Source organism: Prunus persica, chromosome G4 (assembly GCF_000346465.2).
Source record: "Prunus persica cultivar Lovell chromosome G4, Prunus_persica_NCBIv2, whole genome shotgun sequence".
NCBI classification, from domain to species: Eukaryota; Viridiplantae; Streptophyta; class Magnoliopsida; order Rosales; family Rosaceae; genus Prunus; species Prunus persica.
In genome coordinates this window covers 24,935,468-24,955,846 of record NC_034012.1, presented here as the reverse complement: position 1 = coordinate 24,955,846, position 20,379 = coordinate 24,935,468, and the positions used below count along the sequence as shown (strand labels likewise).

General features: G+C 38.3%; 1 protein-coding gene across 1 annotated transcript; it reads right to left on the bottom strand.

The window, feature by feature from the left end:
* LOC18781130 (MACPF domain-containing protein At4g24290) lies at nt 2,522-9,140 on the bottom strand. Its single transcript, XM_020561599.1, has 7 exons — nt 8,482-9,140; nt 8,113-8,351; nt 7,810-8,011; nt 6,748-6,813; nt 6,084-6,276; nt 4,149-4,315; nt 2,522-3,474 (listed from the first exon to the last, which is right to left on the bottom strand). The coding sequence occupies exons 1-7, from the start codon at nt 8,776-8,778 to the stop codon at nt 2,785-2,787; spliced, it is 1,854 nt and encodes a 617-aa protein (XP_020417188.1). The 5' UTR covers nt 8,779-9,140; the 3' UTR covers nt 2,522-2,784.

Here is a 20,379-nt window from a genome sequence, read left to right as displayed (position 1 = left end):
ACCTGCATCCCCTGCAGGGCTGGACTCGTCCACCTTGGAATCAGCCGCTAATGTTGCAGAAGAACCTTTCGCCCAGGCAGATGACTCTCTCGCCTTCTTGGCCGCTGGCATCCTCACCTCCAAATGAGTCAACGACGATGAATCATCTCAAAGCTTGACTGCTCGTCACTTAACAGTTGGATCATGATGGTTGGGTAGATGAGCAGACCTCCCAGTTTGACCTTCATCCTTTGATTGGTGCAGACGACCCAAACTTTGGAGAAGAACATATGCATTTCTTTGCCTCCCAGCAAGTGAACTAGATCACGCACGGACCACTTCACAGAGCAGATCACAGTCTCCAAGCGTGTCTGCAAGAGGCATGAGTGGAACATCCCTTGCTATATGCACCAATGAGATGTTTAACTCTAGCTGATGATAGAGGAACAACTCTTACTTAAGTCTTTTCAGCAGAAGGGATCCTTGGCTTCTTCCTCAATAGCGAAGTCGCAGCTTCATTTCTTGAAGACTTGACATCAGCCTTCCTTTTAGAGGATCATCAGAGTTCGAACCATTCTGCTTCTATCTCTCAACACCTTGGGCAGGGGGCAGGCGACCAACTTTCTCTCAATACTCGCTCAGCAGCAACTAGAGGCCACCGCCGCTCCAACCGTCTTCGGCCGCCAGTCACAACATCAACCAACCTAGTCCCACCCAACTAGTCCTCGCCGTGAAAAAGAGAAGACGAAGAAAAAAATATAAATGCTCTACTTACCTTTGGATGCACGACAACTCCTCTCTTCGACAAGCAGTACAAATTCTACAAGATCTTTCTCAAGCTAGAAAGTAGAGAAGTTAAGTTTATGATGTGAGAAAGAGTGAAGATAAGCCCTGTATTTATACAAGTTGGACAACCCGGGTCAAGAAGGAATTGCAAGCTCATTCCTATTGGGAATCCAACTCCAAGAACAGTCAGAAGCCTACGCCAATTAGGAATCTGATCTACAAAGAAGCCCAGACACAGTTGAAGAGCCCGAAAAATAATTTCATCTCTTACATGCCACACAAGCGTCATCTCTTATTTGCACAAACAATCACACTCATGCTCCTCCTGCAATTAGACAATCGGAAATTGCATGTCTATACTCAAAATGATAATTTATCTGCTCATCAACACCGCCACTAGTCTTGGTACAAGTACAACTAGTGCTCAGGACTAAATTATGCGTTCAAACCAGACTAAAAACACCTTCCTTTTCTTACATTTAATAACCAAATAATCAACTGAAATATGTTAATTTTTCCAATCTAGTAATATCTTTCTATACATATGGTTTTGCAAATTCCTTTCACAATTGAAAAGATTAAGCTTTTTTTATTTATAGTTTTGTTATTTATAAATAAGTTCTCAAAAAATCACACCCCAAATCCTTTTTATAAGCATCAAGTACAACCATCAAAACTTTTTATCAAAGATCTGAACCCAAAAAATAAAGCCTAAAATGCCTTTTTTTTTTTTTTCTTTTCTTTTCTTGCTTTTCTTTTATACGTTACTTTATCACAAGTGGTCCATGACCTTCTTAAAAATTTTAGAATTAGTCCTCAAACTCTCAAATCGATCAATGGGATCCTACAAATCAATTTGGTCCCTATTGTCGCATTTCAACAAAACTTTTGTCAATTTTGGTCACATATCATCACGTGACCAACTTTAAATGTGTATTTCCATACAAATATAGCTCATTTTTGTCATAAAACTCAAGTTTCTGCTCAACAAAATGGTGACCACAAAAAATAGGAACATGGGGGTGGAGGAGATTAGGAGGCTGTAAACATGATTTTCTTGCAATAAATTAGACAAAAACATGTATACAAAATAGTTTTTGTATTAATAAATTTATGGGTTACAATCTCTACGTGCTATTTCTACAATGAGAAAATCTTCGGGTTCGAACACCAAAAAATATTAAATAAAAAGGTGTGTTTGATTCAAGGGTTGTAGAGGGTTGATCTTGACCAAATGGGTAAGCACAAGGTATTTCTTGTCATGAACGTGGTTGAATTTTATGGAGCGTACCTCCAACATTATCCAGTACAGCTAGAGCTTTCAGATCCATGAGTATAGTTACAGTAGGTGCAAAAGAGAGCTTCAAATCCTAGAGGGGGTGTATGCGATTGGGGAGAACTACTCTCCACCCAAACGCTCCAACACAAACAAGCTCAATGGAGTTAGTTGGCCCCGAAGAGAGATTAAGAAAGAACACAAAACAAAACAAGCTCAATTGACTAACAAGATAAAATGGATTAGTGGGCCCCACACTAAACTGTAAATCACTTTACCAGAGAGAACATAAGGTGATCACCAACTAACCAAATGAGTCAATCATAAGATCCATGATATTTGATATAGTCCATAATGTGTCCAATTTAGTATTCATACAGTATAAACTGTCTGCTTAAAAGGAAATAAAAATTGGTTTCAGAAAGGAAAGAAAAAACAGAAGGATTGCATCGATAAGTGAAGAAATTGCTATCCAACAAAAGAGGTTCAAAAATCACAACAAATTTCGTCAATTAACTCATCCAATTCAAATATTCAAATATCAGCACCAGAAAGGTTAATCTACAACAAATGAAGAAAATTTTACATATAAGCACATATTATGATAAGTTATATACAACAAACTCATTAAATTTTGAACAGAATCTCTCCATCTGTGATGATGAACATCGAGAATGTACCACAAACCTGATGTAATTATCTTTTCCTCTGTCTCATGTTCATTACTCTTTAGCCATCCGCTTTCAATAATTATCTGGCATCTCTTCTTCATCAGGTAAAATCATGGTCAAGAGAGAATACTTGACTCGTAGAGATATTTTACCCTTCTCAGCCATAAGCCTTGCCCCCGACACAACCCAATACCCAGGTGAATCCTGTGGTCCTCTAGTCATTTCTGTTGTGTCAACAAACCTCAAAAGTTTAGGTGTCTGTGTGGGCACTGGAGGGCCCCCGGGATACACAGCGGAGTTTATGTTCACATCAGAAGGCCGAGGAGGTGGTTTCTGAGCATTCGAGAAACGCGTGCTGATAAGGGTCGAAATTAATCCAGATTTCTGTGCCAAGCCAGGGGAACCATCCCACTCAGCTTGTCTAACATTAGTTGCACCAGTAACTTTAGAAAAGAGAAGCCGTAAAAATAAAACTTTCTTCAGGCCAGAGTCTCCAACTTCAAAGTGAGCCCCAGTGACAACAGAGAAATCATCATTAGCCTCCACAGGAGCTGTACATACATGAGAGAAGCTCTTCCATTGAACCTTTTCGTAATATCTCCGGTCAGATGAAAGATGAGAAATATTGCCATTCACTTCATCCTGGAGTAGGAAGGTCTTTGGCAGCGAAGAAAGATGCTGCAAGTGGATTGCTAAGCAGTTACTTCTTTTTCCCTCCAAATACAATCGGAGACCAGTCACTGGCTTCTTACCCACATCAACCTATCAGGTAATTCATCAGAAATCATCACGATCCTAGAATGCATAAGTTTCATTTTAAACACAAGTAGTAATAAAAATGCATGTTTCCCCAAAACACCAGCAAAGAAAACAAAATTTACCACCATGAAGAATTTAACCATGTCATTTCCTGTGAAATTATTTAACCCAATTCCCCTATATCATAACCAAAAAATTTTGGGGGATAGTATAGTAAATCAAAGGGAATAGGGAGGGAAAACAAGACAGACTAGCTGATATCTTAAAGTTTTGGTATTTAGAGTCTAAGCCACTTAATCTTATTTAGCTACTCATTGCTCGCAACCTTCCTCTTGAAGGTCTCATAGTTAAGAGAACATGACGCGGATACATATCATCAGTTGTTATTCATACCTCTTCCCAGCATGATCTCATTTAACAAAACTGAATGATCACACATCACTAAATTGTTTGTGGACCTGCTTAAAGCTTAATCTATTGTCTATTAACCCTCGCACAAGTAGCGCATTGAGATCAACTAGTTAGAAAAATAAGCTTTACTTCAGATTTCAAGTCTCATTTGAGTTCAACTTTAACTAACGGAATGGAACAATTACTCTTCTACCAATACGATACATCCATTTTCTTCTGCAATAGTAAGACAAATTCCGAAGAAAACACAATACTAATACCATTACCGGAGTTGTATTAACATAAAGCTTAGGACCCATGAAGCTGAACTGTAAAGATGCACTACTTTGCTGCTTCCTCTGAGGACCAAGCGCAAGCTCACCAAACACCGGTGCCCATTGCCTTGGAAGTTGAAACTCCAAAAATTGATGCAGTTCTTCAATTGGCGGCTTATCTGCACTTGATAAAAATTGCAAACAATAAAAAATAAAAGAAAAGAATCGTTTAACATTTTCCTTATGTTTCTAGTAAGTTTATGCAGACATAAGAGAAAATTGGGCAGGCATAAAAATGGTAGATCGTCGGTTTGCTAGTACGAACTTGGGGAAAATATTATAGATGAGAGTGCACCTTTACAGAATTGGATGTTTATTCATTTTTAGGAAGGAGTCAATGATGTAGGTTACCCTTTATTCTGATAAAATTAGGCAAATCACTGGTGAAATAGGTGAAACAGATACAAATGCCAATCCTGCTATGAACTTAAGGTTCCATCATAACGACATATCTAATCATCCACTAATGATGCCAAATTCTCAATGCAAAGAGAAATGAACTTGCGGCTGCAAGTTGCAGGACGAAAGCAGATGGGGTGAACATATCTATTATTATTGTTATAACTTACAAGAGACCATAAGTATGGGGTCTGAAATAGACATCTGTCAAAAGGTTAGTTATAAAATAATGACAAGAATAAGCAAGCACATTGCATAAAGAATACACAGTGACACCTGCCACCAGGAACCATAAGTATGGGGTCTGAAATAGACATCTGTCAAAAGGGCAAAATAATGAAAAGAATAAACAAGCACATTGCATTAAAAAAAACATAGTGACACCCACCACCAGGAACCATAAAGAAAAAAATATATATTATAGAGTGGGAGAAGATCAGCTCATATGCCCAATATGATTGATGGAACTAGATATCTAAAAAGATTATTGCATGGACTCAGAACTGAAAAAAAAAAGAAAAAAAAAAGAAGGAAGATATATATGTATGTTGTGACCTGAGAGAATCTATAAAATTCATAAGTCTGCTGATGAAACATGAACATGGCTATACAAATAATCACCGGCCAACAAACCGTCAATATCACATTTATTGGATTTTATTACTTAAATTATAAGTATATTTAAGAACTATTGCTATAGTGTAGTAAGCCCATTTTGATTAGGGTGGCATAACCAAAAGGTCTCAGTTGAAGTTCATTTCCGACCAATAACTAACCACCCACAACCACAAGTTTTGCATCAATTCATGGAAGGTTAATGGTAGGTTTGACTAGTCCTTAAATAAATCAAAACTTTTCTATATTAATGTTTATCCTTGAATCCAACTCCATCTGCTTATTAAACAGACAGAATTCAGATAGAGGTTTTAAGTTGAACACATCTGGGACACACAAAATAATAAAGTAGACAAAATATGTGAACCAAGGGAAATGCAAAATCCAAACATTCAGACTGTTTAGATTAATCTCTAGACTATATTCATGTAAGATACGCTTATATAAAGCATGATACTTATAAAATTGCTAGTACAAAAGCTAGAAGGCAAACCCAACAAAGTACATTCAGTCTACCACACAACAAGACACATTAATACTCCCCTCCATTTTTCCTTTTCAAAAAATTAAATAAAAACTCCCCTCCATTTAAGTACTGGATTCAGAGGTAACGCACAACACGATAGATATTCATAAAAGCTATGCATAAAAGGGAAAATATTCCGTACAAGGGTACACACAATAAAATTTCATACAAAGCAAATTGTGTTGTTGTATTGAATGTTCTTAACTGTTTGAAACCAACAATATAACATTGTTTTTGTGCAATGGAAGGAAACTATTGGATATTAGTTTTAGAGGATACTTCTTCCCTAGGCATGTAATTAGAAGTCTAGAAAACTAATTTACTAATGAGAGAAGGATTCAGCTTACAACGAAGATAGAGATTAATGGCATGACTTAAAAATCCGCTCCCATGAATCCCACTCAGTAACGATGTAATAGGAACCAATGACATTGAGATCACATCAGGTTCAATCTGAACTGTGTGACACCACTCATTGTAGGGTAGATTTTTATACAAGCTTCCACCCTTCCTCTTGCACATGAATTTAATATCCTGCACCTAAAGTACATAAGAGATATGAGCTTCAATATTATAGTTTGATAATACTCCAAATTAAACATTTGAGAACATTAAACCAGTAAGCTAGAAAGATCATCTACCACTCAAGTACAGACAGTTTCAACCTCAGAAAACTCCAGGATTTAATTTCCTACATCTCAAAATTTTATGGCTCTATTTTCAATTAATCGTACCAACAGAAGACAAAAGTATAAGAAAAAGAACACTAAAGAATAAGGATACAAACAGTTAAAGAAATGTTCAATAACTCAATGTTTTAAAAAAAAAAATTATGACTGGTAAGCACCACAACGTCACTACTGATATAAACAGTTAAGGAAACATTCAATAACGATCAGAATTCATAAAGTTCCATAGCACTTAATCTAATTGGTACCAAGAAAGAGCTTTGATCCGACATAATTTACATTTAAAATAGAGATTTTTGTTCTGACTTTTCTTAAAGTGTACCTCTACACATGAGTACGAACTGGAAGGGATTGTGTCCATGATAGCTCGCCCGCGCTCCTTGACCAACTGAAACGAAATTAAGACAGACGTTAAGGTAGCTATACGATATGCCACGATACAAATCTGGCATGATTTCAATTGTATAAAAGTGGCAAAAGTAATGTCTGCTATAACCCAAAAAAGAGTAATCTATCATCTAAATTGGGCCAATTTTCATAATACATTATTGAACCACAGTAACATAAAAAGCTTAAAAACAGGACTCAATTTTAAATTAAAACTTCAATTCTAATAAAGTAAGAATGAGACACATCCAAGCACCAGAACAAACAAGATAACTCAATGGGGAAATCATACATGAGAGCTTTTCTAAAAACAACCAGATGAAGTTTCACGAAATAGGTACAAGTACAAAAAAATGGACCAAAGAAAGTTTCAAGAAAAGTTTCATCGTATCAACATCAGAAAGCCTTTTTTTCTGAAAAAAAAAAGATACCACATATATACTGCAAGAAAAAACATATAGCTGCTGAAGTTTACAGATGGAAAGAAAAAAATTGGACTTTTACAATCGTAATAAATGAGTGAAAAAAACTTATTGTAATTTATACTTCTTCCTCAATTGTGAAACAGCCATAGCAATCCAATGATCACAAATGTCCATTTTTCAGATTCTCCTTCAAGGATCATATATAGAACTTGGGTTTCTAGGCTACTGACTAAAACATATATAGAAATTGTGTATTTTCTCCTAACAAAAGCACCATGCTACTGAGTAAAAGTATTTCGCACAGAAGCACTCCCAAACAGTCTCTAAGAGATTCCGTAGGAAGCACTTCTAAGTGAATAGATAATAGCACATGGGTTTTTAGTGAAATTTTCTGTGTGTACCAAACAAAAGTGTGCTTTGTGCAAAAACAATCCTAAATTATCTCTATACATAGACAAACTGGTATGTTAAATTTCAGTAACATGGGGTATGACCAGAAAGTTCATTTAGCAAAAAGACCCATTGATATTTGAATTGAATGGTATTAAGCATAAAAATGAAATTCTTCAAACCTTGTCTCTGTCGTAGAATTTTTCAGAATTCACACTAGACTGACCAGCTCCATCTATGTACATCTTATCTGCCATGTCCTTCAATTTTTTCTGTACATCAGCAGGTTGGAGAGGTGATGAGTGCTGCTGCTTGGCATATATCATATCCTTTCCGCCCATTTTCACCCCGACTATGACATGTGTACCGTACTTGTCAATAAACCTGGAAGAAAACATTAAGAGGAAAATGTAATCAGTTCGTGAAGTTGAGTAGAGCATTTATCAGATGATCAGTTAGATGAGATGTGAACTAATATGCAAAACCTTGCGAGTGCTGCAGGATCCCAAGATGAGGGGACAGCTTGTTTGATATGGTCACGCAAGGCAACCTGGGATTTTTCAAGAGCAACGCTGTAGAGTGTGATGGAGATTCCATCAAAAGCAAGTGTTTTGGTGTTGGCAGCGTCCTTCTGCCATCCTCCTGTAAACTCAAATGCAGTATTGAAATGCCCAGTTGGGATTTTACCAGACAGAGTCAATTCCTGGTTGAATTGCTCTGACATCTACATCAAACCAACCCAACAATTCATATATTAATTTGTATTTAAACCAACAAACAAAAATGAAAAATGAAGAAAGTATAAAACTTTAAATCAATATGAAGACAAATGATGAAAGCAACAAACAACGGACCTGTTGAAAGGAGAGAACATCAGAGCCGAACCTCATGCGCTCGCCTTTGTCGCATTTGATGGATTTGGGGACATTGGGTATGCAAAGCCCACCGGCGCCTGGAATTGCAATTTCACGAACTTGGTCGTCGTCGATGGCGATCAAGCTAGAGTCAACCCCAACCCCAACCGCTGACTGCTGCCTCTTGCAGTACTTGAGCTTCAAGTCCACCGTCAGATCGTATCCCAACCCTATCGACTGTATCGCTGCCTCCGCCGCCTCCGCCGCTGCTTTCTTCGAGCTCGTTCGACTACTCATCTCTCTTTTTCTCTCTCTCTCTCTCACTTTCCCATCAACCAAACACCCCTACGATTGCCAAGCAGCAACACAAGCAAGTCTTGAGTCTTCGTTCTTCTTCTTCTTCTTCTTCTTCCTTTCTTCTTTTTTCCTTTTTCTTTTTAGTTTTGTGTTATGAAGACTGGTCAATGCAAAGCATTTACTATTGTTCCTGTTGTGCATTTTTATATAGCAAGGCCTCCAATATGTAAAATTATATATATATTGAAAATAAAAATATGTGATTGGGATTGTTTTGTTTGAGGAAGAGTAGGTAAAAACTGGTATTTGGGGAGGAAGTCAAAGCTTGAGTGCTGGCGTCTACTTCTGGGAACCTGCTGCTGCCATCAAACTCCACCTCATGCCTTTCGTCTTCTAGCTTCCACCCTTTTCTTTTCCCCCCCATTTATTTTCCCATTGGCTGGCTGCTGCATCTATTTCTAGCCACCTTTTTCTAAACCTACACTCGTTTTTTTTTTTCCCTTCTTTTTTTTCTTATAGTGAATTAGAAAAATAAATAAATACACCATGATAATTATATATTTGATACAAAAACAACTGGATAGCCTAATTGGAGAGAGAGAAAAAAACTCAATTAGCCATTTGTTATTGTCTAATTAGTTTAGTATGTGTTCATTCCAAAAAGCGTGGTCGTGTTTTAACACTTGAATATTCTTTTAAGTTATTTGGGTCGTAGAATGAGCTCAAATATGTAATGTGCAGTTTGATTATAGGCACTCCACTATTGGTACTAAAAAGCCCAATAGAAAAACAGTGATTCAGACATAAAGTATAGTGGATGTCTTGCACCTTAATAAATTGAACTTTTCACCAGGCCATTGTGCTCTAAGTGGAAAATTGGCATGGATTGATTCTTTTCTATGACTAGTTTGTTAAGGACTTCAATATGCCACTTGTGTGATTAAAACTCAAAGAAACAAAGGACTAAAACTGCAATTGGACTAAGGAACTGCCAAACAAAGTATATGATAATTTTTTTGATATGTATTCTTCTTTAATATATATGTATTTATAAAGATGTACAAAGCGGTAACCCTTAAAAGAGTTATATTAAAGAAATCCTAATTAAAATAGGACTATGCAAAGGGCTAATTACAAAAATATATAGAAAGGAAACAAAAAAATATATTATTGCCAACACTCCCCCTAAAGTTTGTGCACATAGGTCTCGGATGCCCAACTTGTCAATTGAGTCATCGAACACCCTACTGGACATGCCTTGGTCAAAATATCTGCAAGTTAATCTTCATAATTTACAACTAGAAACTAAATAAACTCAGTCTCTTAATTCTCTTTAATGAAGTGTCGATCAACCTCAACATGTTTAGTATAGTCATGTTGCACTAGATTATGTGCTATCTTAATGGCGGCCTTATTGTCTCAACAGAGACTCATAGCCTTCTTAAGTTCCAATCCAAGTTATCTCAATAATTTCTTCAACCAAAGTAATTCACACACACAATTAGACATACCTCTTTATTTGACCTTAACAATCTAGCCACCACCTTCTCCTTCTTACTCCTCCAAGTAACTAGATTACCTTTAACAAAAGTAAAGTACCCATAAGTGGAACGTCTATCAGTAATAGAACCTGTCTAGTCAACATCATTATACCTTTCCACATCTAAGTGCTTATTCTTTGAGAACATTAACCATTTACCGGAAAGAGACTTCAAACACCTCAAAATTCAAATTAACCCATTCATATGTGCCTCACTATCATTAAGTAAAAATTGACTCACCACACTTATTGCATATGGTATATAAGGCCTTGTATATGAGAAAGGTAGATCAACCTTCCCAACCTTGCACAATTTGTTGAAACTAATATCTAGAGGGCCTAACAATCTTTTGAGTCTTTATACTCGCTCACAAAATACTTTTGCAATGTTTCATCTCATCATCATCATCACCAGTAACCACCATATCATCAACATATATGAACAACACATATGGAATTAATAAGCATGTATTTGGAGAAAAGATGTTGTGACCAATTCGCATGGCCTAAGACTGCAGTGCCAGCAAAACATGGGTCGTTTTTGGAGCATTGTGCATCTAGATTGTGACCACCTTCTGTTGTAGTTTCTTGCAAAAGACCTCCTGGTGGGTTCATGACATTTTAATAAGTCATAGTTGCTATAATGGTAGAGCCAAGCATCAACATGTCATGTGAATTTTCCAGCCAACCCTTTTATTGGTAGAATTCAATAAATTTAGTAGACTAAATTGCATTTCCTTTTTCTTTCACCTCTATGCTTCCAACACCAAATGGGGGTTGTTGATGATTTTCTTTATTTCCTTTCACCTCCATCAAAATCTTGTGGATTTCTAGGCTCCTAGAGTTGATTAAGTTGTGCTTAAGGAACCTACCATGCTCAATACTCTTATTGACAGGAATTGCTTATCTTTATAACAGGGAGTGAAAGTAGGAATTTTAGGATCTGTACACAAAGTTGTAACATCAAATATAAGATAAACTGTAGATTCATAAAACATTTTAGTATATATATATTGGGGTCAGCATGGTAGGGCTTGAGATTGATCACGTGACCGGATGAATCTTCAATTGGGGTGGTAGTTCAACACAGTAAGCAGCTCTTCCCACTGTTCGGAGGACAGAAAATGGACCCTCATATCTCCTCAGTAACGCCTTGTGTACCTTTCTAGTGGACTCGTGTTGAGAGGGTTGAGCTTCACAAAGACCAGGTCACTTGATTTGAATACAACATCTCGCCAATGTTTGTCCACCCATTTCTACATCTTCCAAGTTACCTTCTCCAATTGAACCCAAGCTAACACATTGGTCACCTGTCAGTCCTTAGCCGTCTTGTATGCAATAGGGCTGCTCCCTATGTAGCCTGACACCATTGTGTTTGGTGTCAAAGGTTCTTGTCCTGTTGCCAACTCAAAATGACTTGACCCTATAGACTCCGATCACTGCAAGTTGTATGAGAATTGAGCAACATCCATCAACTTTGCCCAGTCTCGTTGGTTGGCACTCATATAGTGCCGCAAGTATAATTCCAACAATGTATTCACCCGTTTCGTCTGACCGCTTGTCTGTGGGTGAAAGCTGGTATAGAAGTTCAACTGTGAGCCAAGTAGCCTGAAAAGCTCCGTCCAGAGTTTGCTAGCGAAGCAAGTGTTACAATCATTGATAATACTCTTTGGAATCCCCTAATAATTCACCACATGCTTCAGAAAAAAAACGTGCAGCTTCCTCCGCGTTGCAATCCGTTGATGCAGAGATGAAGGTAGCATACTTGGTGAACCTGTCGACCACCACCAAAATTGAGCCACACCCTTCTGACTTTGGTAGACGCATGATGAAGTCCATAAATAAACTCTCCCATGGTCTAATTGGAACAAGAAGTTGCTCTAACAACTAACTTGGCTGCTTCTACATTGTCTTGTTTTGTTGGTATACAAGGCAAGTCCACACAGACAAGTCTACATCTTCCCACATCTGTGGCCAGTAGTAAGAATCACTCATCAATGCCAAAGTTCGGTGAATGCCTGGGTGTCCCACCCATTTCGAGTCGTAACACTCCTTCAGTAGTTCTCTCCTCAAATTGTCCCACCTTGAAACATAGATTCATCTCTCTGTGTATAGAGAACAACATCATTGAGCCAAAATTATCTTGTCTTCCCATCTTTGACAAGCTCCGGCAGACTCTTGGCTTGGGGATCATGTAACAAGCCCTCTCGTATCCTTTGCATGAGAGAAATTTGGAGTCACACTACTACTGCTAGCTCGACTTTTCGACTTATAGCATCGGCAACAACATTCATCTTTCCTTTCTTGTACTCCAATTGTACCCGAACTCAGCCAAGAAGTCTTACCACCTAGCTTGTTTGGGTGACAGCTTCTGTTGGGACTAGAAGTAGCTTGTGGTAACATTGTCAGTCTTGACCACGAACAGAGAACCAAGTATGTAGTGCCTCCAAGTTTGCAAGCAATGCACTACGACTGTCATCTCCTTATCTTGAACAGTATACCTCCGTTCGGTGTTATTAAGCTTTCGGCTCTCGAAAACCAATGGGTGTCCATCCTGTATGAGTACACCACCAAGAGCAAAATATGATGCATTAGTGTGTACCTCAAAAGGTTTGCTAAGATCAGGAAGTCTCAACACTGGTTCCTCCATAAGTGACCTCTTCAACTCGTCGAAGGCATGTTAGCATAGTGGAGTCCACTGCCACGTCTTATTCTTCTTCAGTAAATCCATCAAGGGGGCGACAATGGCTGAATATCCCATGATTAACCTGTGATAATAGTTGACCAATCCAAGAAAAGACCACAACTCAGGTATCTTGGTTGGTGGTTCCTATTCTTGAATGGCTCGCACTTTACCCTCCCCCATTAGCAATTGTCTACCCCGTATCTTGTGACTAAGGAACTCAACCTTTTTTTGGACAAAAGAGTACTTCTTCTTCTTCTTCACATGTAGCTTATTTTCTCTAAGAACTTGGAACACCCTCTGCAAGTACTCGAGGTGCTTCTCTAGGGAATTGATATACACCACAATATCATTGATGCAAACCACAACAAATTTGTCCAATAAAGGATGGAACACCTTGTTCATTAAAGTGAAAAAGGTTGCAGGGGTGTTAGTCAAGCCGAATGACATGACAAGGAACTCATAAGACCAATATCTTGTCACACATGCGGTCTTCAGTTCGTCTCTGGGTGCGATCTTTACTTGATAGTATCTTTAGCGTAGGTCCAGCTTGGTGAAGTACCTCGTTCCTCCCAACGAATCAAACAAATCTGCAATCAAAGAGATTGGATACTTGTTTTTTATGGTTACCTTGTTTAGTGCCTGGTAGTCGATGCACAACCTCAGTGTCCCATCCTTCTTCTTTTGGAAAATGACTAGGGCACCCTAAGGGACTTTGGACAGTTGGATGTACCCAACGTCTAGCAACTGTTTCAATTGCTTCCTCAAATCCTCCAACTCGGAGGGGTCATCCAATACGACGCTTAGACAGAGGGTTTGGCACCCAGTTCCAACTCAATGGCATGATCCTCCTTTCTCCTGAGTGGTAAGGTGTTGGTCAACTCCTTGGGCATGACATCTACAAACTCCTTAAGGATTGCCTCTACAGCTCTTGGGACTGATTGGACCTCCTTCTCAACTGTATCAACCTTTATCGTTGCAAGGAAAGTCAGTTCACCCTTCTTCCAAGACTTGGAAAGTTGCATGGCTGACAAAAGCTTTGACTCGCTTTGTTGCCTCACCACTGGCACCATGCATGCATTGCTCTACCCTGTGCTATGCATATAGCATTATAAAATGGAATAGGAAATGCCTTTACCTTATCCATGAACATCATAATCATCCATTGAGATCACAGAGAAGTCATCCACTCCCTTCCAAGTAGCAATGTGAAGTTTCACGTCACGAGCTACTCCATCAATTGCTTGGCAGTTGAATTCACTGTTTTCATACTGTCTGCTTCCTTTGAGACCCGACGCCCAAGTCTCTTTGCTTCCCACACTGACATGAAGATATGTGAGGCACCCGTATCCACTAGACAACGAGTTGTCTTGCCATCCACCATGGTGTCGACGAACATCACTCATTTAGCTTGAACCTGTGGTTGATAGACTTTGGCCTATAGGGCATTGAAGTGGTGAATGGCCCCCATTCCTGCTTCCCTGTTGGCCTCCTCTTCCTTCTCTTGGTTCATAGCATTTAAGGCTTTCTTTTATGGATCATCCCGCATCATGTATGGTCCATCGTACAAGTAGCAGGCTAGCTTTGATTTGTCATTCCCCTTGTCACCTTTGTCATTCTTCTTCGCAGATGATTTGTGACTGTTAGACTTGTCGCTTGACTTGCCACTCTCTTTTGGCTTGTTGTCTCCCCCACCGGATCTACTGTTACCTTTCTTTCCTTTGAATTTGGAGTCTCTTTGATCATTCTTCTTGAACTCGACAAGAGACTCAACTATAACAATTGCCTCTGACAAGGTTTGGACGTGTCACCTTTGTAGCTCCAGCTTGGCCCAATTTTATGGGCCACTCATGAAGTATATGAGCTTGTCTTCATCTGTCATGCTAGGCACCTTGAACAATAGGTTGGTGAACGTGGTGACATAGTCTTTCACGCTCCCCATTTGCTTTAGCCATCTCAGCTTCTCCTTCGCCTCATACTTGGCATTCTCTCGATAGAAATGCAACATAATATCCTTCTTAAATGCATCCCAAGTTTCAAATGTAAATCTACCTTGATCTATCTTCATGGATCGACAATGCCACCACATGAGAGCATTGTCAATGAGAAACAATGTTGCTGTAGTGATTTTGGACTCATCATCGTCCATCTTGAGATACTTGAAATACCTTTCGATATCCCACAAGAACGTGTCCAGCTCTTTTGCCTCTCGCTTCCCATTAAAGGATTTGGGCTTGAAAGTATCTAACACCTTGGGTTCCTTCAGAGTCTGAGTCTTGTTCAAGACAGCTTCTTTGCACAAGGCCCAATCTCCTTTCACATCCTTCACTTCATCACGAAGTGTAGTAAACTCTACCATGAAATGAACTAGTTTGGTTTGGACATCCAGCTTGATTGTGTCCAGCAAGGAGTTGAGGGCTCCCTGAAATTGGCCTTGAAGCTCTTCCACCACAGCTTCAAAGCCTACCTTCGTAAGGACATCCTCTTCGAGTCGATGATCGAACTCGGCCATAGCATTCTCCATCTTTGAAAGTAGTTTCTCCATCGTTGCTACCACATCTTTGGATCGGTCCTTCCTTGATTTCCCCTAGGATCTAAGTTGACCTTGGACATATCAACCTCCACATTGGATTCGCTCTTCAACATGCTTCTTAGAAGTATTCGAGCTTTACGCTCTGATACCAACTGTCATGAGATAACTTTTTGAAGTCTTCCTTCCGTGCGGTCTTAGACTTGTAGCCTCTCAAACAAGCTAAATTAGTTTTCCTTCTTGCAAAATAAGATCAAACTAAGCAAGAACACAAGAACAAGAGCTAGAACGATAAAAACACTCAAGACCACTCAAGAGAGTTTGGGAGAATATATGCTTGTATTGCTACTCAATGCTTTACAAGTTGAGGGGTGAGGATACACAATGAGGCACACTCCTTATATAAAGATCCTAGCTCGCCTACTACCCAAAACAATCTAATGATCCGGAATCTACCACTACTGTACATTGAATCTAGACATGTGGACTAAGAGATCTAGAATGATCCATTCGATGGGCCGGGCCTTAAGCTTCTTTTGTTGGGCTTGACCTTTACAAATGGATCCTCTAGGTTGACCCAATAGTTGTTGGGTTGAGCCTTCAACTTGCGGGCCGTGACACTTAGCGCCAAAGGTAGCTGAAAGATGGTGATACCATATCTGCCGCTTAAGTTGAGGAATTCGATGTCCTCTCCCAGATTTTTCACCAATAGATTCAAGCACTCTAGTTGGTGATATTGCACACAGAAGTGTAGCACTATTACTTCTCATCCTCCATCTTGAAGTAGCATACGAATGAAGTCTGTGTTTGCCTGCACCAACTCATTTGGACGTTAACTTTCCAGTTTATGATTGCGTAGTAAAGATGAAATTTGCCTTCCATATCAAGTTTCATGCATGCATCATGATTTGCCGCCAATACAGCCTGGAAGATCTCGGTATGGCCCTCAACTCCTGGGTTATGTTGGTTAAATTCAAATTTTGTATTTAGAAGTTACATGACTAACTTTACTCTTTTAGAAATTAGAATTGTTGTAAGCTTTTGATTAGGTTTCGACGTATATTTCCATGCACACTTTCGAAAATTAGAGTTAATACATAGTTTTATGAAGTTATTAAATTAGTTTAACAACAACAACAGAAAGTAAAGTCTAGCCTTACCTTATCTTTTACACATTCAGAAGTTAGGGGCCCTTGGCTCTGCATAAATGTCCCTTACAATTATAGCTGAATGGGGTTTTTTCGATTTCTAAAATGGCTTGAGAGAGAGAGAGAGAGAGAGAGAGAGAGAGAGAGAGAGAGAGAGTTGGAGGGTTAGGGTTGAAACTTGGAAGTTTCTTGAGTCACTGTGAGATAAAAATATAGAGAATTTGTGTGCTTTCTTGATTCTCGCATTTGTATTTAATGATTTTACGGAGCAGAGCACTGGGGTTTGGGCGTGAGAAGAAGCAGGTCAACTAAACTACCATAGAGAGAGAGATCTAAAAAGAATTTTTTTCTCAAAGATTACATGTTAACTTCCTAAATTAGCCTTCCTCACTCACCTTGATTTGCAACAAAGTTAGAATTCACCTAAAAAACTTGAATAGAACTAGTTGGATGAGATTGTTGATTTTATTTATTTATAAATACCTCATTATTTTGCTCAGCAACCAATATGCATGAAATCAAATTAGAATATGTTTGGCACCTGCGTTCTTGATATCGTTGTTGTAATATCATATTTATTGCATGAAATATAGAGAATGTTTTTTCAACTTGTGTGCCTCAGTATTATTTTCTCTCGACATGGTTCCAATTAGGAGATGATCTCAAACAATGTTGTGTAATATTCACTACCGTCTTAAAGTCATGCAGTCGTAAGTGTTGTCACTGATTATGATCTTTTGGAAGTAGCAATTAGTTTTGGGGAGTTAATACATTTTGTTAATATTTTTCCAAATGGTAAATTTCACTTTACTACCCGAAAGTTTTTCGAAATTCAGAATTTGCTACAAAAAGTTTTTTTCGTATCAGTCATATGTCTAAACTTTGATTTTACTACCACTATCATACCTTTGTTAGTTTGACTGTCAAGTTTTCCGTTAAACGATAATGTGGCATTCATAGCTCCGCGTTGACCCACTGAATTTGTGCCATGTGGACCAATAAATAAATAAATAATATTATTTTATACAAATGAAAATAAAACAATGAAAACATAAAGAAAATATATATATATATATTTTTTAAATCCTCTCTCTCTCTCTCTCTCTCTCTCTCTCTCTCTCTCTCAAAACAGTACCTCCACCCTAACGCAGATGCCAACCACCCCTCCTCACCACCTCTGCTGCGACCTAGCACCACCTTTCCCTTGCAGCCCCCACCCTCTCCATAGCTTCGACCTCCACCAAGCCACCCTTTCCCTCACCACAGCTCTCTCTCTCTCTCTCTCTCTCCCCCCTCTAGCAACCATAATTCCTAGCTCACCATTATTCCCTCACCAAAAAGGCATACTTCAAATTCCAATTTCAATCCGATAAAACCCCAAAACCCACAAAAAAAAATTGTATTTTCAAGAGATGCACTGCAAGACATGGATCGACTAATTGACTGAAATCCAGTGTATTTTCAAGGATTGCATTACAGATGGTTGCACTTGCCACCTAGATCTATCGTTTCTGCTACTAGTGCAATCACTTCCCGCTTCACTACACTGTAAGGGTGGCACCAGTTTTTTCATGAAGGATGTGGGATGATGATACTACTGTAGACAATGATTTTTTTTTTTTTTTTTTTTTGAAGATAATGGATTATCAGATCAATTTTTTCCTTTAAAAATTCAATTTGTAAATTTGATTTTTATTCCACGATTCTTTAAATTTGATTTGGGTTTGGGGAGATGAAACTGTTATGGGTTTTGGCTATGTGAATGGTTGTATTTGGCAGATAAATGTTGATGGGTTGTTGGGTTTCGACTCTCGAGTGATGATTGAAATTTGTACTATTGCTTGTCCCTCTGCCATCAAGGTGCTCAGCTATTACGTTGCAGTTTTGAGGAACATATTGGGGAACAAGTTCTTTCAGCTTTGAATCTTCAGCATGTCTCCAATGGCCTCTGGCACAACTCTTTGTATGCCCACTAGAACTAGTTCTCTCACCATTAACAAGGCTCCTAACTTCATCAGGTCTTAGTCTTCGTGCGTGATACATGTATGATTGACGAAAGAGAGAGAGCCGAGGGGTGACTTTAAAAGTGGAGGTGGTCATGGTGGTCATTGCGGTGGTGGATGGATGGAGGAGGCATGCGGCAAAGTTGGGGTTCTAGACTATCACTATCGCGAAGAAAAAGTGGGATATTTGTATAATTTTAATTTTTAAGTTTATTTATTTAGTTACTTATATTTTATATTTGTTTAAAAAATATTATTTATTTCATTATTGATTCACGTGGCACAAAATCCAATGGGTCAACGTGTCACGTCATCATTTATCGAATAACTTGACAATCAAACTAACGAATGTATGAAAGTAGTAGTAAAATCAAAGTTTAGGCATGATACTCAAACCAAAAAAAGCTTCGTGTACCAAAGTTTGAATTTTAGGAAACTTCCGGGTAGTAGAGTGAATTTTAGGAAACTTCTGGGTACTATGTATTTCGGATAATTGCCCCTTAATTACCGTTTGTGATACTATGTATTTTGGATAATTGCCCATTGCGATTTATAGTAAAAAATATGTCCAATTATGCAAGTAAAATAAAATATGAACCATTTTGTCTTATTTTCATTTGCGCATAGCCACTCTTGCATTGCATCATCGTTGTGCAATTGCATGTTTGCAATGAAAACGCTGATTGCCTATAGGCAAACTGCACGGAGCATAAATGCGAAGTTAATTAAGGTATAGCGTGAAGAGAAAGAAATCAGGTACCACTTAATTCTGATCCTATGACTATGATTAAAAATTGGGATTAACCAAATTATGGTTTACGAAATTGGGGATATATTTTGGAATGTTATTCGCAGTAAATGACAATTTCTAATATTATTTATTTTAGCTAATTGCTCCTTAATGTTTCTAATATTTTTAGATAATTGCCCCTTACCGTTTGTGATACTATGTATTTTGGATAATTGCCCCTTGTGATTTATAGTAAGAAATATGTCCAATTATGTGAGTAAAATAAAATATGAACCAATTTGTCTTCTTTTCGTTTGCACGTAGACACTCTTGCATTGTATGGTACTTAGTGCAATTGCATGTTTGCAATGCAAACCCTGACTGCTTGTGTGCAAGTAGAAATATGTAAACCCAAACGATGACCACCTACGTGCAATTGTATGTTTTCGATGCAAATGATGACCGCCACCAATGTAAAATTTCCATCAAAGCACCACATAGAAGTTATAAAACTCATTCCCAACAATAGATACATAGCACAATAATATATCAAAGTACACATAAGAAATAAACCATATATGAAAGCATCTTGTCCATCACTAAATCTACATTTCATGTTGATTGTTACATGTAAACCAAGTTCCAAAAGTACAATTGTTTTGGGTTGAACTAGTAGATAAGGAAATAGGTTCATCAATTGTTTTGGGTTGACCCAATAGAAAAACCATCAGAACCTTACAAATCAACCACATAGTTGGCTCGGGATTGAGAAACTGTTTCACTAGCATAACTGTAGCTAATGTCTAGAGACGGCCCATTCTGGTTACTAAACTGAGCTTTGACTACTTGAAGGCATATTCACAACTGCATTTCTACCTCGAAAGAAAGTTCCTTTAAGAACAATTACGCTTTGTAGTCCATATCTGCGACACAAGTGACATTGTAGACTCGTTCCACCATGGCTTGC

Bases quoted from the DNA above. Each gene is read 5' to 3' on its own strand.
- LOC18781130 (XM_020561599.1), bottom strand. From the start codon at position 8,778: ATGAGTAGTCGAACGAGCTCGAAGAAAGCAGCGGCGGAGGCGGCGGAG. The intron at 4,316-6,083 runs GTAAGCTGAATC...TATCAAGTGCAG, and splicing joins CATTAATCTCTATCTTCGTT to ATAAGCCGCCAATTGAAGAA. The intron at 3,475-4,148 runs GTAATGGTATTA...ATTACCTGATAG, and splicing joins TTTATGTTAATACAACTCCG to GTTGATGTGGGTAAGAAGCC.